General features: G+C 35.0%; 1 protein-coding gene across 4 annotated transcripts in view; it reads left to right on the top strand.

Moving 5' to 3' along the window:
* Positions 1-25,879, top strand: part of LOC149782422 (nephrin-like) — a 103,819-nt gene that overhangs the window by 36,786 nt on the left and 41,154 nt on the right. For all 4 annotated transcript variants that reach the window (XM_089933816.1, XM_089933818.1, XM_089933817.1 and 1 more), the window contains exons 5-8: positions 4,106-4,435; positions 10,826-11,107; positions 21,835-22,089; positions 25,487-25,786. In XM_089933816.1, coding sequence (XP_089789942.1) covers positions 4,106-4,435; positions 10,826-11,107; positions 21,835-22,089; positions 25,487-25,786 — 1,167 coding nt within the window. The remainder of the gene's footprint in view (positions 1-4,105; positions 4,436-10,825; positions 11,108-21,834; positions 22,090-25,486; positions 25,787-25,879) is intronic.

Below are 25,879 nucleotides of genomic sequence, written 5' to 3' on the forward strand. Positions count from 1 at the left end.
ACAATATCATTTGATTGCTCTTATGACATGGTTGGTGGAGGGTCCAGGTGAAGAAGAATTGGAATCTGAGCCACTTCTCTAAAGAGGAAGGCAATTGTCCCAAGGAACTACACCCTCTCCTCTAATGTTCTCCTCTTTCTAATGTCCCAGTTGGTAACATATAAGGCCTTTCTTTTGAGGCATGGTCAGATATCACAGACAAGGAGTGTTACTGGCTTCACTAATGGGACTATCCACTTCTTTCAAAGACCCCTATTTGTTCATCAGTTTAAACTGGTATCTCTGCAGGAAGAGATGTACACCCTTATAAGGAAGGGTATAAGAAGTCCTGCATTTTATTTCCAGAGCGAGGTCTTGGGTCATCATCAGTATGTTTCCTTTGAACACATTCCTTCTGGAACTGTGGTTCCTGATTGGAGACAATTACCTCATCTACCTTAAACTATGCAGTCTCTGTTGATCTCCAGATTACTTATCTTCACATCCCCAACTTCCCAGCCCAGGTAAGTTTTGCAGTAGTTTCTGGGACAGGAAAACTTTCTTGTTTTGCTCTTCTTTTGTTCTGACTTATGCTTCCAGAACCTATCTGGTTGATGGGTGTAATAAATACTTATTTAATGTCATTAGGGGTTTCCATTCTTTGCCACTTTGATGAAAGGTTGACACATGACATACTCAGATCTTGGGGATCTCTCTCTTTTTTGGGAGGCAGTGACTCATGCAAGTAGGCCTGATCCCAATCGAGAGAATTTGGATCTTAAACCTTCTTAGAAGTTCGTTTTGCTCTTTTCTTTTCTCTCTCTCAACTGTGGATTCTGAATGCAGCAGCAGACTAGTTCCCCAAGGCAGCCTGTACATGCAGTCCACATATTTCCTGCTTTTGGCAAACTGGGGATCTCACAAGAACCCCATGTATGCCTGGATTCCATAAGAATCCAAGTTCCCCATGGCAGCCTATACATGCAGTCCACATATTCCCTGCTTCTAGCAAACTGGAGACCTCACAAGAACCTGATGTCTGCCTGGATTCCATTAGGATCCAAGTTATATCACCATCCGAGTTGTTGAAAAATAAGGACAGGTTTCTAACTGAAGTTCCAATTTATACTCACTTCTTCCATTACACTGATGCATGAGATTCAGTCCATGGGACTAACATGATGGAGTAATCCTGCATGATCTTGAGAAGAAGCTTCCTCCAAATAGAATATCTAGAAATCCTGGCTGTTTTTGTCACATTTCTTTGGTGCATCACCTGTAGAAACCATTGCTTCATCACTACAAACAAGTTATATATTGTATGCCAATGGGACACTCATGCCCCTTTTCTGTTTGAAAGTTTGGTACCTCCACCATTTGGCAGCCTCTGAGGAAATCACTCTAAGACCACCACATTCCAGGCAAGGGGATTGCTCTGGCAGATTGTTTGTCCACAAAAGGGTTAGCTGTTCTCAAAGAATGGTTCCCACACCAGTTGTCAGCAGGGACAAAATTTTATCTGAGGGAAAAGCCATTGGTAGTCATGTTTGCAATAGATATGAACAACCAATTTCCTCTTTATATCTCTTCAGTACCAGATCAGCAGGCATGTGTGGTGGATGCATTGAGTCTGAAGTAGAATCATTTGCAATCTACACATTTCCACCTTTCAGAATAATCCCTCAAGTTGATGATCCCTAGGAATTTCAAATGAGGAGGGAAGTGATGTCACAGCACAGAGTCCTGCATGCAAAGCACTTTTAAACTATTCCACTTTCATCCCTATCTTTTTATCAAACAATGTATCTGCTAGCACCAGTTTTCAAGCAAGCAAGGTTGTGAGATGCTTTGGCAAAAACACAGTTAATTTAAGGTTTATGATGCCATGTTGATGATTTTCTGTAATTGGTGTTGTAGGAAATGCACTGAGTCTATCTGTCCCTACCTTAACTGTGTTGCAGATTGTCTTCTTTTCTCTTTGAAGTAAAATATTGCTTGGTATCCACCATAAATGGCTATAGCACAGCTTTCTCTAACAACATTAAGTTCGGTGTACCATATTTGACCTTAGGATTGGACCTGTATTTTGTAGAAATTGTCAGTTAATGTGGGCACAAAAGACCAGTTTCTCACATGTTAATGCTTAGGTGGAACTGATCTTGTGTTCTTTGGTCACTAGCTAAACCTTCATATGAATCTTTAACTGTAGGTTCCCTGAAGAATGTTACCCATAGTCATCTTCCTCATCTGCAGGCTCCTTCTTTGCTTATATCAAATGATCTATCTGCCAAGAACAGTTCTTTTTAGCAAGGTTGCCAGATGCATTGCATAGACTAGAAGGCATTTGATATCCAATGTCTAAGGTGTCAGGTTCAACTTAGGCTGTAACTATTGCAGTAGGAAATGTGTTGAACCTACCCCCCCCCCCATAAAACTGCAGTTGCAGATTTTCTTCCTTTTGTCCCAATATCCACTGTTAAGGGCTATAGGCAAGCCACTCTGTTATACACTCATAAGATTTCCATGACCTCCACTGGAATCTAAACCTTCTTATGAGCCTTTGAATGAAGCTTCCTTGAAGAACTTTACCTTTTAAAAACTCTTGTCATTCTAGCATTATCAAGGAGGATTGAAATTCATGACTTGTTAGTGGAAAATAGTTATTTACATTTAAAAGGTAACTATGATTCAGTCTGTCTTTGCCAACAAAGGTTTAGAATCAGCTACCTTCTATACCTCCCATTCCTATTGCATCACCAGTGCCTGTCCATGACCATGATATACTTCTTTGCCCATTTAGAACTTTAAAGTGATCTGTCTGCCTCAGGGAAGAGGAAACAGAAAGGGCCATAACCATTTTTTTTATCTCCCTTTAAAAGGCACTTCTGATATGAAACTATTATTGCTATTGCTGCTGTGAGATATAGTGATATAGGATTTGCACTAGAAGACTTTTTATACTTTTTAGTTAGTCCTAGACAAAAATGGTGTCATTAAGTCATAAAATATGTCCAAAATGGTGACCATGTTGAAAATCTTGTTATTGTAATCTTGTGACATCATATCAGCACGAGGTTTTCACCGAAAGGCTTTATACAATATCTACTTTGTCCTAAATGAAATCTGAGTTGCTCTGTATGACCACCATGGTAACCTTATTGAAAATCTTGTTATTGCTGCCTGTGTATGGAAAGTCAAATGAACAAAGCAGTTGAAACAACATGAGTATTTTTGAAATGAATAATAGTTTTATCTTCATTACTTGTAATTGTTGTAGGCAATGGTCCATTGCTGACAAGTATTACATTATTAAATTTAGTTTTATCCTCCAAAACAACACATATTACAGTAGTTTTATCATTTTCATCTATCAATACTTTTACTGTTAATGTCCATTTTCCCATTCATCTATCCATTATCTACATGTCATTTCTTGGTCATGTCAACATCTTTAAATACATCTCTTTGAAATTTGGTACACTTATATGACTTGGGATTTATACCTGTCATTTTGCTATTACAGGTGATCAGTTTAAGTATTTTTTATGTTGTTTTATTTGCTTTTTTTGTTTGTCTTTTCCTTGTCATTTTGTTTCTTAAGCAAAACTCACAATATCCTGAATTATAATGTTACAAATTAATTGAAGCATCTACACTGAAAGGAATGCATCTCTACAGGCATCCCAGTTACTATATGAATGATGCCCTAACTGACACAACGTTTGATCACATGCTCCATCTCAGTCATCTGATTGGTTCCACATGACAGTGTATCTAAATTTAGTTACTAGCTGATTAACATATACTGGCTGCAATTACATCTTGTCTGGGCAGAGAAACCATAGTAGACAAAGAAGGGCCCAGCAAGGGGCCAGAGAAGGATGCGCTGTGTATTACTTAAACTACACTAAGTGCTCAATTAAATTATAATTTATATATACATTTATACACTCTCATACACACACACGTATACACATATATATCTATCAACACACACGCACATTAATTTAATTAAATTAATTTATTAATTTAGACCAATATCCTAGTATTCTGCGATTGCATATCTGCTATATCATAATTATCATTTCTGAATGCACCTTGCTGGTTTACTTCTATTTTTCTATAGTTTCAGTCACAGCAATGACACTTGAAAATTCAACAACTGGGACATTTGTGTTCTATAATGGATTTTCACAAAGGTTGAAGTGTACCAGTAGTCCATCACGACCAGTGCCTTCAGTTAGATGGATGCTAGAAACACCAACAGGAACTGTCCAGCTCACTGACAACATCACTAATACTGATGTCACTGATGTTGATGGCCTGTATGTGTGGACGAGCGAGATAACCCTCACCCTAAAAAAGGAAAACAGAAATCAGAAAATCTTCTGTAGTGGAAATATTGTTGGTCAGGAGATTGCTGTAGTGTCAAGCAAAGTTACAATAGATGTATGGTGTAAGTAATCATGTCGTTGTATGGTGTAAGTAATCATGTCATTGTATGGTGTAAGTAATCATGTCATTGTAGTTTGTGGCAAAGTTACAGTAGATGTATGGTGTAAGTAATCATTACATTGTAGATTGTGGCAAAGTTACAGTAGATGTATGGTGTAAGTAACAATGACATTGTAGTTTGTGGCAAAGTTACAATAGATGTATGGTGTAAGTAATCGTGTCATTGTAGTTTGTGACAAAGTTACAGTAGATGTATGGTGTAAGTAATCATTACATTGTAGTTTGTGGCAAAGTTACAGTAGATGTATGGTGTAAGTAACAATGACATTGTAGTTTGTGGCAAAATTACAATAGATGTATGGTGTAAGTAATCATGACATTGTAGTTAATTGCAAAGTTACAGTAGATGTATGGTATCAGGAATCATGACATTGATGTTAATTGCAAAGTTAAAATAGATGCATGGTGTAACCCAAACCAAAATTGCAAGCTTGTTTTAAAGCTTGCAGCAAGCTTGCCACAAGCTTATTTATAAAGCTTGCGGCAAGCTTGTATTTGGAACATTGCAGCAAGCTTGCGCAAGCTTATTTATAAAGCTTGCGGCAAGCTTGTATTTGGAACATTGCAGCAAGCTTGCGCAAGCTTATTTATAAAGCTTGCGGCAAGCTTGTATTTGGAACATTGCAGCAAGCTTATTTATAAAGCTTGCGGCAAGCTTGTATTTGGAACATTGCAGCAAGCTTGCGCAAGCTTATTTAACAAAAGTGTCATAAGCATGCACAAGCTTGCGAAAGCTTAAGCTTGCACAAGCTTGCGCAAGCTTAAGCTTGCACAAGCATGCGCAAGCTTGTTATTTATTTACCTAGTACAATAAGCATACACAAGCTTGTGCAAGCTTGTTACTAGCTTGCGCAAGCTTGTTACTAGCTTGTTGCAAGCTTGCAGAGATTTCTTGCTACAAGCATCTGGGCTTTCAAAAATCAGACACGATTGTGTTTTCCCCCCTTCCAAAAAACCCCCTGAAAATGTGAAAAAGGGGGGGGGGGGGTCTGGGAGTCCGAAGGCCCCTGTCCAAAAATGCATTTTAGACTCAACTGCTCCTGGTGGACCAAATTATCATAATATATTGCAAAGTTTTACTTCATTCCAATGAAGTAATCTGCATATTTAATGATTAAATAATGCAATCTTATAGTTGCAATGCAGTGGAAAACAAATCTGTTCCGCCAAAACATTAAGTTTAATTCCATTGTTCAAGTTTATTCATTCACCGCAAGCTTACCCAAGGCTGCAGAAGCTTTATGTGTTCCCCTAGCTGCAAGTGTCACGCCCCTATGAAATGATCATGAATAATGAATGAACTGTTCATGAACTTGGTTCAAGAACCATTCATGAAAGTTCATCAAAAGGTTCATGAATTATTCTAGAATGTGCATGAATTGAAAACAGTCCACAAATTGGATCATCATCATTCATGAACAAGTGCATGAACATATTCATGAACTATGATGAACAAAGTTTCTCAATGATTCATGACTTCATGAACAGTGCCTATAAAACAAATATGATTACCTGACAAGTCACAAATACCTATTTATCCTGAATCATACAATAACCTTAGATGGGGGATGGGGTTAATACAGTATAAAATGCAACATATTATCTTAAAAACTGTATTTGATTTCAGATATATTTAAACTAACAAGTGATATTCTTTTTTTTTACCCTTAGCAACACTTTTTGTATGTTCTGTAATTTTTCTTTGAAAAATGTTCAAGAGATATTGGGGCAGTTGCCTGCAATCAACTGTTGAAGCATATTTCATTGTCATGGGGCTGTCTTTCAGCTGGGGTTTCTCCTGACCAATCTTCTTCCAGAGACTAACCTGTCTGATAACTCTTTTGTGAAGATGTTCAGGGTCTATAATTTAATCAAATCCTGTCCATTGTCACTACTGAATGTCTCCTTCTGCAACTTAAGCTGTTCCATCTGATTACTGTTTGGATCTTTAACACTGTTGCAGCAGTCACAATTTAATGTCTCTTCCATCTTGAATCCTCCAGTTTTCAAATTTTCCTCCTTAACCTACAAACTTCATCCTCTAACAATTTTACTTTTCTGCTGTCTGGTCTGAAAAAAAGGTAAAGTTATTTAATTACAGATAATCTCTGATCAACATTGTTTTTAGCTTTTAGCACATTATCATTGTACCCCACTTTACTTACTGGAATAATATGATCCAACTTAAAAATGATTTAATCCCTTACACATAATACTGAGCATTTATATTATTGCAGAATTTTGTCACTGTTTTATATTAACTGAATCTGTCTAGCCATAGGTATAGTCACAGGAGACGGATGTTTTATTCAGTAAAATATGACATTTGTTTTGACAACATCGTTACTAAATAACCGTATATATTACAGATAACGGTTATTTCATGCTTTCAAATATTTTCGCCATTTTTTATTGATAAAACGCCAGACTTGTGTGGTATAGGCCCTTAGTATGTCACTAATGCATCCACTCAGACTCCGCATGTTGCGTATAGCTGCTTCCGGTTTCATCACGTTGTTATTTGCACTTTTATTGTGAACAGTTTCACGCATTAACTATTTTCATAAGGTTTTTTTTTTTAAATTACCAAATTACATCAGATTATAGAAATAGTGATGTCATGTAAAAGAAAACGATCTCGAACATCTCAACTCCTATCGATATCGAACCACGTCTGGTATCGAGAACTGGGGGGTGGGGGTGATAATGTTTAGTGATTTTCAAAACTTTGATGAGCAAGTTTAAATTAGGTCTGAACAAAATCGTGTCATTAGCTTGGTTATAAATAATATGATGACATATATAAACCAATAAAATATCCATATAACTTCTACTGAAATAATCACGAATGACCAAGAAAAAGATACTCACCGTAATTTTGGTCATCCGGGCTTGGTACGCTTTTCCGCCTAATTCTGCTCTCACCAAATCATTTCCTTCACATTCTTCAAAGTCGCTTCTCTGCACTTCTACTTACTTTAAAAAAATGATATTGAAAATATTCTCATCTGTCCATTCCATGGAGTCCACGGTTTTTGTTCGAGGTTTTTGCCTAACCATCTGCATGATCTTTGGTTTCTGAGGAAGCTTAACTGTTGAAATCGCGTGCGTATATTAACCAATCATATCACGTCTTTTTTCAAAGGCATCCAATCAGAATAATCGTTGTTAATATATTTCGGTTTTTACTGCAAATTGGCAACCAGTGACTAAGTCAATAGAATATGCAGTTTATAACAGTAATGGAGAGAAGAAAAAAAACGTTAGGACAAAGTCATTGAAAGCTTTTTAAAGCAGATACATTTTGTTGATGCTGGCCAGAAAATATTTTCCCATATTAATCCAGAAATACTCAGGTTAAGTAAACAAGTATTGAATTAAAGATCTGTATGAACATTTATACAGTATATCATTTTAAAAAAAGAAGAAAAAATTTACCTTTATTTAAATTTCACTAATATTGTGAGAAGTTGGTATGATAAATTTTCATGAACATTTTATGAATATAATGATATAGATATTTAATATACATTTTTTTAAGAAATACCATGGTATTTCATCAAAGTACTTGAATTGTTCATGAACCATTAGTTCATGACATTTCAGGAACTTCAAAGATATTATAATAGTTCATAAAAATTCATCAGTGTGTTCATGAACTTCAAGTACATGATTCATCAAAATTCTTGAAGTTCATGAACTTACTTGAGGAACTTTCATGAACACTTCACGATTGTTCATAAAGTCATGAATTTGTTTTCATAGGGGCGTGACAGTGATGGTACCTGCTACTTGGATACATGGTCTCAAACTTTCACAAGCAATGGCTATATATATATATATATATATATATATATATATATATATATATATATATATATATGAAGAAACTTGTTGCAAGCTAGTTTAAATTTACTTTCTGAAACATACAAGAAAGCTTGCGCAAGCTAGTTTTACTTTCTGAAGAAAACAAGCTTGCGCAAGCTAATTTTACTTTCTGAAGAAAACAAGTAAGCTTGCGCAAGCTAGTTTTACTTTATGAAACGAACAAGAAAGCTTGTGCAAGCTAGTTTTAATTTCTGAAGCAAACAAGAAAGCTTGTACAAGCTTGCACAAGCTTGTGCAAGCTTGCGGTTATATCCAGCTATCTTGCCTAAGCCTGCACTTGCTTGTACAAGCTTGCGCAAGCATCCATGTTAGCTTATAAACATCAAACTAGCTTATCGCAAGCTTACCGCAAGCTTGCCACAAGCTTTCAGCAAGGATGCATTTTGGTTTGGGAAGTAATCATGACATTGTAGTTAATTGCAAAGTTACAATAGATGTATGGTATCAGGAATCATGACATTGATGTTAATTGCAAAGTTAAAATAGATGTGTGGTGTATGTAATCATGTCATTGTAGTTAATTGCACAGTTACAATAGATGTATGGTGTAAGTAATCATGACATTGTAGTTAATTGCAAAGTTACAATAGATGTATGGTATCAGGAATCATGACACTGTAGTTAATTGCAAAGTTAAAATAGATGATTATGTGGTGTAAGTAATCATGTCATTGTAGTTAACTGCACAGTTACAATAGATGTATGGTGTAAGTAATCATGACATTGAAGTTAATTGGAAAGTTACAATAGATGTATGGTGTAAGTAATCATGACATTGTAGTTAACTGCAAAGTTACAATAGATGCATGGTGTAAGTAATCATGACATTGTAGTTAACTGCAAAGTTACAATAGATGTATGGTGTAAGTAATCATGACATTGTAGTTAACTACAATGTTACAATAGATGTATGGTGTAAGTAATCATGACATTGTAGTTAATTGTTATGACCAGGTACAAAGGAGTTATTTTATATACCATTCAGATTCAGTACACTTGCATACAGTGTACATACTTGCCCAAGAGTGATCATGGGCACTTTCTGCTGTGAGGAAGTTGCTGGCACTTCCAAGCCAATCCGATCATTCTAATATTAGAAAACACAATCTTTCCTTACCCTCTAATGTCAAACCATGTTTAGCATGAATCACGGAGCAGGACAATAAATACCAGTCCCTGGGTATTTGCTACCATCATCTTTTTTCCCAACCAATACCAAGAAGCAGCTTGCCCCTAGATGGGGAGTCTGGGTTTATATCTTTCCTTTTTCTGTTTATGTTAAATTCCTACAGTGCTTGGGACTCCCTCCACCAGGTGCAATGTCTGAAGTAGTTTTTCCTTTGTGTCCCATGGTGCTGATCTTACATCCAATATTTCCACCTTGGTGGCTATCTTGAAAACTTCTCCAGTATGGATGGTAATTGCCACATAGGATTTTCATTAGAAGACTTCCTATAGTGTCGTTACCATTGTGTTGGCCACCATGGAGTTTGTTTATCGCTACTTTAAAATTTTCTCAACTGATGGTAATATTGACATCAGGTTTTCACTAAAAGACTTCTTTGAATGTCTACTTGATTTAAATGGAATGGCGCTAATCCGACATCCAACTTCATGGTTATGGTGGACAGCTTGAAACTTGTGTTATTACAGTATTACTTTTGAACTGATTACAATGATTTTTCACCAAAACACTTTGGACATCTTGTTGGCCCTGAAAGGAAATGGTGTTGAAGAGTGTTGATCATTATCAGCCATGATGAAAATTTTGTTTTCATCACTCCTTTTGAAGGGATGGTCATATCAATATAAAGTATCTTCTCGAACTTTTCTCAGTATGTCTAGATAGTTCTAAATAAAAATGATGCCACTATAAACTCCCATGATGAGAAACATCTTGTATCTGCTACAGTAACTTCTTTAATTGGATGGACATGTTGACCTTTACAATAATTTATAAAAATGCAGTATTCATACAGTTTATAGTTGTTTTGATAGATTTGAAGAATACCTTGAATTATGCTGTTTAAAAAAGTTATTTTCCCCAAACACAATTAAAGATTTATCCAAACTTAGCATAATATTTTGTATTGACATTGTCTGAGACAAGTTCAAATGCTGTGACAAAGAATTGTGTAGTGCACTTAGAGGTAAGTTTCAGGCATGCCACTTAGACATTTTATAAGAAAAATATTTTTGTTGTCATATTTGGTATGTTGAAGTTTGTCAAGAATAATTACAGTTCTGAGTAGGAAAAAAAAATTACAAATGGAGAAACTTACTTGTGTTCCTGGAAATTCTTCTTGGCCTGTAAAGTATCAATCCTGTGAAAACAGCTATAATTTACAGATAGATAATAGAAAAGATAATTAGCTGGATGTAAGAAATGTGATGAAAAAAGTATGATGATTTTACATTATGTTGATTGTTTAATCTTTGTCAGACCAGCCAACCAAGCCAGAAGTCCAGGCATATGGAGTTTATTTTCCATGGCTTGAGAATGAGAATGGAACATTGAAATGTATCAGCAGTGACTATGGTAATCCAACTTCTAATGTCAACTGGATCAGTGACAGAGGAATCACAGATGCCAATGGATATCTTGTTATAATGGGACTTATATGGAGTGACAATGGAAAAATGATATCCTGCGAGCTGGTCAACAGGTACACCATAGACAAGGATGTGCATGCTGTGTCAGAGCCAATAAATCTTAATGTTGAATGTAAGTCCATAAAGGTCCGTAGAGTAAACAAGGAACTCAGTCTGGAAGTCTGTTATTGCCATTAGCTTCAAGACCACATAACAAATAGCTAATTGTGATGAATTCTTTAATTATAAGTTGGCATGAGATATGCATCATCAAAGTTGTCTTTGGACATTCCTCATCTTGCAAGAGAATAGAATAACATAGGTGTTGCATTTCTGGCCAGCGATTATTAGCAGTTTATATTCAATATTTGTATTAACATAGTTATTTTGTTCTTGCAGCTTAATGTCTTTAGATGTATTTATATTTACTTATTTTGGATGATAGCTATTTATTTTCTTAAATATGGATGAGACTTATATCTGTTGTATATAAAGAGTAATAGCAAAATCACTTGACCTGATTTTCATATGGCTGTATTAGTGCACAAAATTCACCAAAAAGTCCTGCAAATTACAAGACCACTAACCTGAAAATAACTAACTAGTCCTACTTTTTATTATTTAAGAAGACATGAATGTCAATGACTTAATGGTAAATTCATTAACTGGTCCTACTTTCATCCTAGAAGACATGAATGTCAGTGACTTAATGGTAGATTCATTAACTAGTCCTACTTTTTATCATCCTAGAAGACATGAATGTCAATGACTTAATGGTAAATTCATTAACTAGTCCTACTTTTCATCATCCTAGAAGACATGAATGTCAATGACATAATGGTAAATTCATTAACTAGTCCTACTTTGTATCATCCTAGAAGACATAAATGTCAATGACTTAATGGTAAATTCGTTAACTAGTCATACTTTTTATCATCCTAGAAGACATGAATGTCAATGACTTAATGGTAAATTCATTAACTAGTCCTACTTTTTATTATTTAAGAAGACATGACTGTCAATGACTTAATGGTAAATTCATTAACTGGTCCTACTTTCATCCTAGAAGACATGAATGTCAGTGACTTAATGGTAAATTCATTAACTAGTCCTACTTTCATCCTAGAAGACATGAATGTCAGTGACTTAATGGTAGATTCAATAACTAGTCCTACTTTTTATCATCCTAGAAGACATGAATGTCAATGACTTAATGGCAAATTCATTAACTGGTCCTACCTTTTATCATCCTAGAAGACATGAATGTCAATGACTTAATGGTAAATTCATTAACTAGTCCTACTTTTCATCATCCTAGAAGACATGAATGTCAATGACATAATGGTAAATTCATTAACTAGTCCTACTTTGTATCATCCTAGAAGACAGGAATGCCAATGACTTAATGGTGAATTCATTAACTGGTCCTACTTTTTATCATCCTAGAAGACATGAATGTCAATGACTTAATGGTAAATTCATGAACTAGTCCTACTTTGTATCATCCTAGAAGACGTGAATGTCAATGACTTAATGGTAAATTCATTAACTAGTCTACTTTTTATCATCCTAGAAGACATAAATGTCAATAACTTAATGGTAAATTCATTAACTAGTCCTACTTTTTATTATTTAAGAAGACATGACTGTCAATGACTTAATGGTAAATTCATTAACTGGTCCTACTTTCATCCTAGAAGACATGAATGTCAGTGACTTAATGGTAAATTCATTAACTAGTCCTACTTTTTATCATCCTAGAAGACATGAATGTCAATGACATAATGGTAAATTCATGAACTAGTCCTACTTTGTATCATCCTAGAAGACGTGAATGTCAATGACTTAATGGTAAATTCATTAACTAGTCCTACTTTGTATCATCCTAGAAGACATGAATGTCAATGACATAATGGTAAATTCATGAACTAGTCCTACTTTGTATCATCCTAGAAGACATGAATGTCAATGACTTAATGGTAAATTCATTAACTAGTCCTACTTTTTATTATTTAAGAAGACATGACTGTCAATGACTTAATGGTAAATTCATTAACTAGTCCTACTTTGTATCATCCTAGAAGACGTGAATGTCAATGACTTAATGGTAAATTCATTAACTAGTCTACTTTTTATCATCCTAGAAGACATGAATGTCAATGACTTAATGGTAAATTCATTAACTAGTCCTACTTTTCATCATCCTAGAAGACATGAATGTCAATGACATAATGGTAAATTCATTAACTAGTCCTACTTTGTATCATCCTAGAAGACAGGAATGCCAATGACTTAATGGTGAATTCATTAACTGGTCCTACTTTTTATCATCCTAGAAGACATGAATGTCAATGACTTAATGGTAAATTCATGAACTAGTCCTACTTTGTATCATCCTAGAAGACGTGAATGTCAATGACTTAATGGTAAATTCATTAACTAGTCTACTTTTTATCATCCTAGAAGACATAAATGTCAATAACTTAATGGTAAATTCATTAACTAGTCCTACTTTTTATTATTTAAGAAGACATGACTGTCAATGACTTAATGGTAAATTCATTAACTGGTCCTACTTTCATCCTAGAAGACATGAATGTCAGTGACTTAATGGTAAATTCATTAACTAGTCCTACTTTTTATCATCCTAGAAGACATGAATGTCAATGACTTAATGGTAAATTCATTTACTAGTCCTACTTTTTATCATTCCAGAAGACATGAATGCCAGTGACTTAATGGTAAATTCATTAACTAGTCTACTTTTTATCATCCTAGAAGACATAAATGTCAATAACTTAATGGTAAATTCATTAACTAGTCCTACTTTTTATTATTTAAGAAGACATGACTGTCAATGACTTAATGGTAAATTCATTAACTGGTCCTACTTTCATCCTAGAAGACATGAATGTCAGTGACTTAATGGTAAATTCATTAACTAGTCCTACTTTTTATCATCCTAGAAGACATGAATGTCAATGACATAATGGTAAATTCATTAACTGGTCCTACTTTTTATCATCCTAGAAGACATGAATGTCAATGACTTAATGGTAAATTCATGAACTAGTCCTACTTTGTATCATCCTAGAAGACGTGAATGTCAATGACTTAATGGTAAATTCATTAACTAGTCTACTTTTTATCATCCTAGAAGACATGAATGTCAATGACTTAATGGTAAATTCATTAACTAGTCCTACTTTTCATCATCCTAGAAGACATGAATGTCAATGACATAATGGTAAATTCATTAACTAGTCCTACTTTGTATCATCCTAGAAGACAGGAATGCCAATGACTTAATGGTGAATTCATTAACTGGTCCTACTTTTTATCATCCTAGAAGACATGAATGTCAATGACTTAATGGTAAATTCATGAACTAGTCCTACTTTGTATCATCCTAGAAGACGTGAATGTCAATGACTTAATGGTAAATTCATTAACTAGTCTACTTTTTATCATCCTAGAAGACATAAATGTCAATAACTTAATGGTAAATTCATTAACTAGTCCTACTTTTTATTATTTAAGAAGACATGACTGTCAATGACTTAATGGTAAATTCATTAACTGGTCCTACTTTCATCCTAGAAGACATGAATGTCAGTGACTTAATGGTAAATTCATTAACTAGTCCTACTTTTTATCATCCTAGAAGACATGAATGTCAATGACTTAATGGTAAATTCATTTACTAGTCCTACTTTTTATCATCCTAGAAGACATGAATGTCAATGACTTAATGGTAAATTCATTTACTAGTCATACTTTTTATCATCCTAGAAGACATGAATGTCAATGACTTAATGGTAAATTCATTAACTGGTCCTACTTTTTATCATCCTAGAAGACATGAATGTCAATGACTTAATGGTAAATTCATTTACTAGTCCTACTTTTTATCATTCCAGAAGACATGAATGCCAATGACTTAATGGTAAATTCATTAACTAGTCCTACTTTTTATCATTCCAGAAGACATGAATCTCAATGACTTAATGGTAAATTCATTAAGTAGTCCTACTTTTTATCATCCTAGAAGACATGAATGTCAATGACTTAATGGTAAATTCATTAACTGGTCCTGCTTTGTGTCATTCAAGAACGCATGAATGTCAATGACTTAATGGTAAATTCATTAACTGGTCCTACTTTTTATCATCCTAGAAGACATGAATGTCAATGACTTAATGGTAAATTCATGAACTAGTCCTACTTTGTATCATCCTAGAAGAGGTGAATGTCAATGACTTAATGGTAAATTCATTAACTAGTCTACTTTTTATCATCCTAGAAGACATGAATGTCAATGACTTAATGGTAAATTCATTAACTAGTCCTACTTTTTATCATCCTAGAAGACATGAATGTCAATGACTTAATGGTAAATTCATTAACTAGTCCTACTTTTTATTATTTAAGAAGACATGACTGTCAATGACCTAATGGTAAATTCATTAACTGGTCCTACTTTCATCCTAGAAGACATGAATGTCAGTGACTTAATGGTAAATTCATTAACTAGTCCTACTTTCATCCTAGAAGACATGAATGTCAGTGACTTAATGGTAGATTCAATAACTAGTCCTACTTTTTATCATCCTAGAAGACATGAATGTCAATGACTTAATGGCAAATTCATTAACTGGTCCTACCTTTTATCATCCTAGAAGACATGAATGTCAATGACTTAATGGTAAATTCATTAACTAGTCCTACTTTTCATCATCCTAGAAGACATGAATGTCAATGACATAATGGTAAATTCATTAACTAGTCCTACTTTGTATCATCCTAGAAGACAGGAATGCCAATGACTTAATGGTAAATTCATTAAGTGGTCATACTTTTTATCATCCTAGAAGACATGAATGTCAATGACTTAATGGTAAATTCATTAACTAGTCCTACTTTTTATCATCCTAGAAGACATGAATGTCAATGACTTAATGGTAAATTCATTAACTAGTCCTACTTTTTATTATTTAAGAAGACATGACTGTCAATGACTTAATGGTAAATTCATTAACTGGTCCTACTTTCATCCTAGAAGACATGAATGTCAGTGACTTAATGGTAAATTCATTAACTAGTCCTACTTTCATCCTAGAAGACATGAATGTCAGTGACTTAATGGTAGATTCAATAACTAGTCCTACTTTTTATCATCCTAGAAGACATGAATGTCAATGACTTAATGGCAAATTCATTAACTGGTCCTACCTTTTATCATCCTAGAAGACATGAATGTCAATGACTTAATGGTAAATTCATTAACTAGTCCTACTTTTCATCATCCTAGAAGACATGAATGTCAATGACATAATGGTAAATTCATTAACTAGTCCTACTTTGTATCATCCTAGAAGACATGAATGTCAATGACTTAATGGTAAATTCATTAACTGGTCCTGCTTTGTGTCATTCAAGAACGCATGAATGTCAATGACTTAATGGTAAATTCATTAACTGGTCCTACTTTTTATCATCCTAGAAGACATGAATGTCAATGACTTAATGGTAAATTCATGAACTAGTCCTACTTTGTATCATCCTAGAAGACGTGAATGTCAATGACTTAATGGTAAATTCATTAACTAGTCTACTTTTTATCATCCTAGAAGACATGAATGTCAATGACTTAATGGTAAATTCATTAACTAGTCCTACTTTTTATCATCCTAGAAGACATGAATGTCAATGACTTAATGGTAAATTCATTAACTAGTCCTACTTTTTATTATTTAAGAAGACATGACTGTCAATGACCTAATGGTAAATTCATTAACTGGTCCTACTTTCATCCTAGAAGACATGAATGTCAGTGACTTAATGGTAAATTCATTAACTAGTCCTACTTTCATCCTAGAAGACATGAATGTCAGTGACTTAATGGTAGATTCAATAACTAGTCCTACTTTTTATCATCCTAGAAGACATGAATGTCAATGACTTAATGGCAAATTCATTAACTGGTCCTACCTTTTATCATCCTAGAAGACATGAATGTCAATGACTTAATGGTAAATTCATTAACTAGTCCTACTTTTCATCATCCTAGAAGACATGAATGTCAATGACATAATGGTAAATTCATTAACTAGTCCTACTTTGTATCATCCTAGAAGACAGGAATGCCAATGACTTAATGGTAAATTCATTAAGTGGTCATACTTTTTATCATCCTAGAAGACATGAATGTCAATGACTTAATGGTAAATTCATTAACTAGTCCTACTTTTTATCATCCTAGAAGACATGAATGTCAATGACTTAATGGTAAATTCATTAACTAGTCCTACTTTTTATTATTTAAGAAGACATGACTGTCAATGACTTAATGGTAAATTCATTAACTGGTCCTACTTTCATCCTAGAAGACATGAATGTCAGTGACTTAATGGTAAATTCATTAACTAGTCCTACTTTCATCCTAGAAGACATGAATGTCAGTGACTTAATGGTAGATTCAATAACTAGTCCTACTTTTTATCATCCTAGAAGACATGAATGTCAATGACTTAATGGCAAATTCATTAACTGGTCCTACCTTTTATCATCCTAGAAGACATGAATGTCAATGACTTAATGGTAAATTCATTAACTAGTCCTACTTTTCATCATCCTAGAAGACATGAATGTCAATGACATAATGGTAAATTCATTAACTAGTCCTACTTTGTATCATCCTAGAAGACAGGAATGCCAATGACTTAATGGTGAATTCATTAACTGGTCCTACTTTTTATCATCCTAGAAGACATGAATGTCAATGACTTAATGGTAAATTCATGAACTAGTCCTACTTTGTATCATCCTAGAAGACGTGAATGTCAATGACTTAATGGTAAATTCATTAACTAGTCTACTTTTTATCATCCTAGAAGACATAAATGTCAATGACTTAATGGTAAATTCATTAACTAGTCCTACTTTTTATTATTTAAGAAGACATGAATGTCAATGACTTAATGGTAAATTCATTAACTGGTCCTACTTTCATCCTAGAAGACATGAATGTCAATGACTTAATGGTAGATTCAATAACTAGTCCTACTTTTTATCATCCTAGAAGACATGAATGTCAATGACTTAATGGTAAATTCATTAACTAGTCCTACTTTTTATCATCCTAGAAGACATGAATGTCAATGACATAATGGTAAATTGATTAACTAGTCCTACTTTTTATCATCCTAGAAGACATGAATGTCAATGACTTAATGGTAAATTCATTAACTAGTCCTACTTTTTATCATCCTAGAAGACATGAATGTCAATGACATAATGGTAAATTGATTAACTAGTCCTACTTTTTATCATCCTAGAAGACATGAATGTCAATGACTTAATGGTAAATTCATTAACTAGTCCTACTTTTTATCATCCTAGAAGACATGAATGTCAATGACTTAATGGTAAATTCATTTACTAGTCCTACTTTTTATCATTCCAGAAGACATGAATGCCAATGACTTAATGGTAAATTCATTAACTAGTCCTACTTTTTATCATCCTAGAAGACATGACTGTCAGTGACTTAATGGTAAATTCATTAACTAGTCCTACTTTTTATCATCCTAGAAGACATGAATGTCAGTGACTTAATGGTAAATTCAGATAGACATATATATCATCTCTTAGTAAGGTCAGTTATTTGATGATGAAAATGGAACATAAAGTAAGTCTGAGTAAGAATTTGGATCATCATTCATTGACTTTCATCAATGACAGTATCAGAACTAGACCAAGCCTCGAAATATGTGTCTGTGGTATCCAATATTGTAGTAATTAGGTCTGTGAAAACATGAATTCCAGCAGTGGATTGCAGCCACTATATCAAATACATCCACATCTATTAGCTTAGTCTGTAGTTACATCTGTATGGACTATCTATTAGCTTAGTCTTTACTTATACCTGTATGGGCTATCTATTAGCTTAGTCTTTACTTATACCTGTATGGGCTATCTATTAGCTTAGTCTGTACTTACACCTGTATGGACTGTCTATTAGCTTAGTCTGTACTTACACCTGTATGGGCTATCTATTAGCTTAGTCTGTATTTACACATGTATGGGCTATCTATTAGCTTAGTTGTTACTTACACCTGTTTGTCGTGGGTCGGTGGTTCTTCCCTGGGTTTTCCAGGGTTCTTCCTCCACCAGTTATACTGACCGCCATGTATAGCCTATATTGTGCTGAAAAATGGCGTTAAACCCTAGAACAACAACAACAACAACTTACACCTGTATGGGCTATCTATTAGCTTAGTCTGTACTTACACCTGTATGGACTATCTATTAGCTTAGTCTGTAGTTACACCTGCATGGGCTATCTATTAGCTTAGTCATTATTTACATCTGTATGGGATATCTAGTCTGTAGTTACACCAGCATGGACTATCTATTAGCTTAGTCTATACTTACTTTTGTATGGGCTATATATTCGCTTAGTCTGTAGTTACATCTGTATGGGATATCTATTAGCTTAGTCTGTAGTTACACCTGTATGGGCTATCAATTAGCTTAGTCTGTACTTACACCTATGTGGGCTATCTATCAGCTTAGTGTATACTTGCACCTGTATGGGCTATCTATTAGCTTAGTCTGTAGTTACATCTGTATGAGATATATATTAGCTTAGTCTCTAGTTGCATCTGTATGGGCTATCTAGTAGCTTAGTCAGTACTTACACCTGTACTGTATGGGCTATCTATTAGCTCAGTCTGTAGTTACATCTGTGTGGGCTATCTATTAGCTAAGTCTGTAGTTACACTTGACAACACAATGGGCAGGACATTTATTTGTTCACTAATATCCATTTCTGGTAGGTTTATTCAATGCTTTGCGGTCATTAAGTACTTAATATTATAGACCAGGAGTTACATGCAGGTAATTTCTACAGACATTCATATTTTTCACTAGCATCCACTTCTTGATAAGCTTGTGTGATGCTTGACTTGCAGTCTTTTCTGTCATTTGCATACTTCATTATTGTTCACTTCTCAACACGTTTATGTGATGTAGTGTACCTGGCTGATTTCAAGTGTTCCTGGCTGATTTCAACTTTACAGGCTATCATTTTGATATGCTTGTCCATTTGCTTTTACTGACCTGGGTCAGTCCTGGCTATGAATTAGTCCATGTGTATTACATATTTATCTCAGTTCAGTGCCAGCAGTGATCATCTGTCCCAGCCAGTTGCCATTATGGATCACTGTTGAATACTTCTATGACCTGTGTTGCATGCTAATTTAGTACCAGCTCTAGTGACATTGCAATCCCATAGTCCAACATCATACCTGGATTATTCAGTGTACTGTCTACAGTCACAGTATACAATGCCTTTAGTGACATTGCAATCCCATATTCCAACATCATACCTGGATTATTCCATGTACTGTCTACAGTCACAGTATACAATGCCTCTAGTGATATTGCAATTCCATATTCCAGCATCATACCTGGATTATTCTGTGTACTGTCTACAGTCACAGTATGCAATGCCTCACATTATCAAGCCCCATTGTCACTCCTTGACCCAATGACATCAGGGGAAGAATCAGAGTATGATGGCATTGCAGACATATGTTATGACTCCAGATCTTATAATATGTAACAGAAAGAAAGCGAAACCAATTATTTATTTAACATTTATAAGCAAATTATTTCCCTACATTACAAAAATAAGAATTCAAAAATTTTGTTTATAATCTTGTGAATTAAATTTTAAATAATCCTATATGTAATATCTCAAGCCCAAAATTATAGAATGTTCTTAATGATTTCCAAAGTCTTGAATGTCCTAATATAACACAATTATGAAATCTAGAATGTCTTTAAAAGAGTTCACAAAAATGCAAAGTAATGTATTAATCCAAAAGTCTTGAATGTCCTAATATAACACAATTATGCAATCTAGAATGTTTTTAAAGAGTTCACAAAAATGCAAAGCAATGTATTAATCCAAAAGTCTTGAATGTCCTAATATAACACAATTATGCAATCTAGAATGTCTTTGAAAGAGTTCACAAAAATCCAAAATAATGTATTAATCCAAACGTCAATGAGCACTTTAGTAATTTTAATGAACATTTTAAATAGATGAGTCATCATGAATGATATGTGATATAAAAATACAGCTGTAACCTCTGATCAAAGGTCAATTCCCACATATTGATCTTAAGAATGAATACATTTGTTGTTTATCAAATCCCTATTTATACACATTTCACTTGACTTGTCTTTCCTATTGATCCAGCATGTATGAATAAGAGTAATTAAAAAAAACTATTTATCTGATGATAACACAGATAACTCTCCCAACATGTTGTAATCTACTGGCAGAGCATGCATTCTGCTCCAGTACTAACTGATGTATGGACATGATGTGGTACCAATCATTATATTCAAGGGGAGATCACTCTTGTCAGACATCCTTATATTTGGGCAGACAGTGTTGTTTTCGTTTTCATTTTAGCCATGATTTAACTTGGGATAGGTGATTGTGTGAGATACTGGTCATATTTCCAAGTTTGTGAGATAGTGGTCATATTACAGAGTTTTTGAGATAGTGGTCATTTTACCATGTTCGTGAGAGGCAAAGAATAGTTATAAATGATATATAACCTGAAAAATATCATTTGAAGTGGTGCAAAAAGGCATTTCACGGACTCCTGACTAATTTTGAGGTTTTCATTTTGAAAATTGCACATGAAGAGTTGTTAACATTGAGATCATCAACTGTTATTTGTGTTATTATTGGTATATAAGTTTATGTTAATGCAGCTTGATTAGGTTAAGCAGATCATTTGTATTCTGAGACAATTCTTTTTTATATTCCTATCACAGATTTACCTAGAATCCAATTCAACACAACCACTCCTCTGACAGTTAATGAGACTCATTTCATGAGTGTGTCATGCAGTGCAACAGGGAACCCAAACCCTGACCAGATCTTTTGGTCAGTGCGACCAAATGGTAGCTTGCTGAGATTTGAAAACGTCAGAAGAAATGACGATGGTACATACACCTGTAAGGCCACAGCCAACTCAGCCAAGCATGGGATGCTGAGGAACCAGATGGAATTTAATATTATTGTCCAATGTAAGTTATATTTTAGCCAGAGATGTAAATAGCACATAGATTGGAACTGGCCACTGCTTTTATTATAGGTTGTGGCTCTCTTTTCAGGAAAAATATAGTTGCATATGTGGGGAATATCCATCAAATAGCCAGTCTGTGCTTTCATGTAGACAAAATGAACAACTGAAACGTTTTTGAGAAAATAAGGTGGTAATGACTTAAATGCCTAAAACACACATACAACATAAAATATTTTGATGTGCAATAACAACACTGGTCAACAGTGAAATCATTACTGACTTGAAAAGGCCCTAATCTGTAGTATTTTGGTGTGCTGAACACGAATATAACCGTGAAAAATTTGTATTGGCTCTCGTTTTGAAGATATTCATATACCTCATTTTCTATGTTTCACTGTGTAAATTTCTCCAGTAGGACTGCAGCAACATCCGGAATAATGATGTAACATTGCATAATACCATCATGCTCACATCATCCACAGTTGATTGCATCATTTTCTGATGCAATGCAATACTAATGCCATGCGGCTGCTGAAGTAAGTTGACGTCAGCAGTGTACTATACATGTGTAGGCCTATTATACTAATGCCAGGCGGCTGCTGAAGCTGACGTAAGCAGTGTACTATATAAAGCCCAATCAGATAGGTTCAGCATTTAAAATATTTTAGACGTTGTGCGAGACAGTTCAAGCTACTGTTACATAAAACTTATTATTTTATCCATTTACGTACAATAAAGAACAGTAATGCCTCGAAAGTGTGTTAATACCACAGACAATTTTTGCTATATTTGTGGGGAAGTGACATTTGCCAACCAGAAGAAAAGTATCAATTCTCAAGTGAAGAAGGCATATCATCTTTACTTCGGATGCAAGGTTGGTGACCAAGACAAGCCTTGGGCTCCGCATATATGCTGTGCTACATGTACAACACAGCTTTCACAGTGGTTGAATTGCAAAAGGTCATCAATGCCGTTTGCAGTCCCAATGGTGTGGAGAGAGCCAAGCAACCACCTAAATGACTGTTACTTCTGCTTGGTTCCTCCTCTTTCCGGCAGAATAACGAAGCGAAAGAAGTCGAGAATAGTCTACCCAAACATTCCGTCTGCATTGAGACCAGTTCCACATGGTGAGGGACTTCCTATTCCAGAACCTCCAGCAGAATATTCTCTTGATTCATCTGACGAAGACAAAGGTGAGTCGACCTGTTCTTCTCCTGGTCCATCAGCATGCAGTGATCCAGATTTTCACTGTGGTGCATCATCAACCCCACACAGAATAACACAGGAAGAACTAAATGACCTGATTCATGATTTGGACTTATCAAAGAACAAGGCAGAATTGCTAGGATCAAGACTCCAACAATGGAATCTTCTAGAAGAAGATGTCACAATTACTGCATATCGAAAGCGCCACCAGCAATTGGAGCCTTTCTTCAGAAAGGAAAGTAATCTGATATTCTGTTCCGATATTGAGGGCCTCATGAATGCTTTAAAAATCACTCATGACCCACAAGAATGGAGACTATTTGTGGACTCTTCGAAACTGAGTCTCAAGGCTGTGCTTTTGCACAATGGAAACATTCTTCCATCTATTCCAGTAGCGTATGCTGTCCACATGAAAGAGACATACGATAACTTAAGGCAGCTACTGAATTCCATTGAGTATAACAAGTACAGCTGGCACCTCTGTGGTGATTTGAAGGTAGTTGCCCTTTTAATGGGACTGCAGCAAGGATATACAAAATACATGTGTTTCTTATGCGAGTGGGATAGCCGAGCAAGGGAAATGCACTACATGAGGAAGGAATGGACTCACAGGCAGAATGTAGCCATTGGAGAGAAGAATATCCAACACCCAGCTCTGGTTGAGGCTCAGAAAATCTTGCTACCACCCCTTCACATCAAACTAGGTTTGATGAAGAACTTCGTGAAAGCCATTGACCGGACTTTGCCAGCATTCCGATACCTGCATGAAAAATTCCCTCGACTCAGCGAAGCAAAGATTAAAGAGGGAGTTTTTGTGGGTCCTCAGATTCGAGAGCTTTTCAAAGATGACCGGTTCAACAACTTGCTGGAAGGTGACGCGAAACAAGCATGGAATGCTTTTCGCCTAGTTTCTACAAACTTCCTCGGAAATGTTAGGGCAGAAAACTATAAGGAACTAGTAGAAGACATGTTGATGAAGTATAAGAAACTTGGCTGCAATATGTCTCTAAAGATTCACTTCCTTCATTCCCATTTGGATTTCTTTCCTAGCAACTGTGGTATTGTTAGTGATGAACACGGCGAACGTTTTCATCAAGATATCGCAACAATGGAACAAAGATACCAGGGAAAATGGTCCACTACAATGCTGGCTGACTACTGCTGGACACTCCTCAGAGACGCTCCCGAACAGCTGTACAAGAGACAGGCGAAGAAATCTAAGATGTAGTCAATGACTTGATTTTTTATAGGTAGGCTATTACAGTTGACCTTTTACTATTGGAATGCATTTCGTTATGTAAACATTAATTTCTTGCAGATTACAAAAAAACTAGAGCCAATTTTGCAATTTGACTGTCATATTCGTGTTCAGCACATAAAAATTGATAAGAATTGACTAATTTTATTTCAGTAACATGACTTTTGTAAAAATTTGTTGTCCAGTGCAATTGAAACGGAAAAGTGATTAAACGTTAGTTCAAAGATATGCAGATTGAATACAATACTTTAGTTTATTTAATTTGCTTTCAATATGTTTTAATCTTCAATTTTGATATCATATGGTTGATTGGATACTATGTCAGGATACATATGCTTACAGTATAATTGGTCTATCACCTACCAATAAACTGTAATCAACTCTGCCTAATAATTAGGATACGAATTCCTTTAAAATGGAAAAATATTCATTTCTGTTGATTATCTGCTGCAAAGTTAATGGAAATTGTGCTAAAAACTGTAAGATATAGCAATGTATATTTTTGAGTGTTGGTAGATAGATGATAAGTCCAGATGTCAGAGCATAGTCAACAAGGGTTGTGACAAACACAGAGTACAGAGATTGGTGCGTTATGACTATCAGATGGCTTGTGTTCTAATTAGTTATTTAGTTACTGTGATCCCAAATAAACTGTAATTAATTGATGGTTGTCAATAGGTAATTTATTTTGACAGAATTATAGTCTTCTATTGAACAGGAAATATATGATCTCTTTTTCCAGATGCCCCAGATGTAAGTGTGACAGTCAATGGTCCAACCCTTCAGAATATGATCTCTTTTTCCAGATGCCCCAGATGTGAGTGTGGCAGTCAGTGGTCCAACTTTTCAGAATATGATCTCTTTTTCCAGATGCCCCATATGTGAGTGTGACAGTCAATGGTCCAACTGTTCAGAATATGATCTCTTTTTCCAGATGCCCCAGATGTGAGTGTGACAGTCAATGGTCCAACCCTTCAAAATATGACTCAGACAGTCTTGTGTGAAGCAAGAGGACTTCCAGCTGAGTATACGTTCCATCCCTGGAAGCACATGTGGGGAGATAAGGTGATCCGGTCTGATCTTCAAGGAACTCCAAGTTCAAATTATGGCACACTGAAGTTAGAGAGGTTGTCCCATCAAGACATGGGGACTTACATCTGCTCTGTTGACAATAATATTACAGGACTTGATGGGAAGCTTATACAGATTGGTGCTGTAGACCTCAAGGTCACAGGTAAACATGTTTGTATATTTAGAGATCAAGGAATGGTGAAGTTTGCTTGATGGAATGAATTACCTTCATAACAGCTCGCTTGAAAATAGTCAT

This window comes from Sinohyriopsis cumingii, chromosome 15 (genome assembly GCF_028554795.1).
Source record: "Sinohyriopsis cumingii isolate HCF-2022 chromosome 15, ASM2855479v2, whole genome shotgun sequence".
Lineage (NCBI taxonomy): Eukaryota > Metazoa > Mollusca > Bivalvia > Unionida > Unionidae > Sinohyriopsis > Sinohyriopsis cumingii.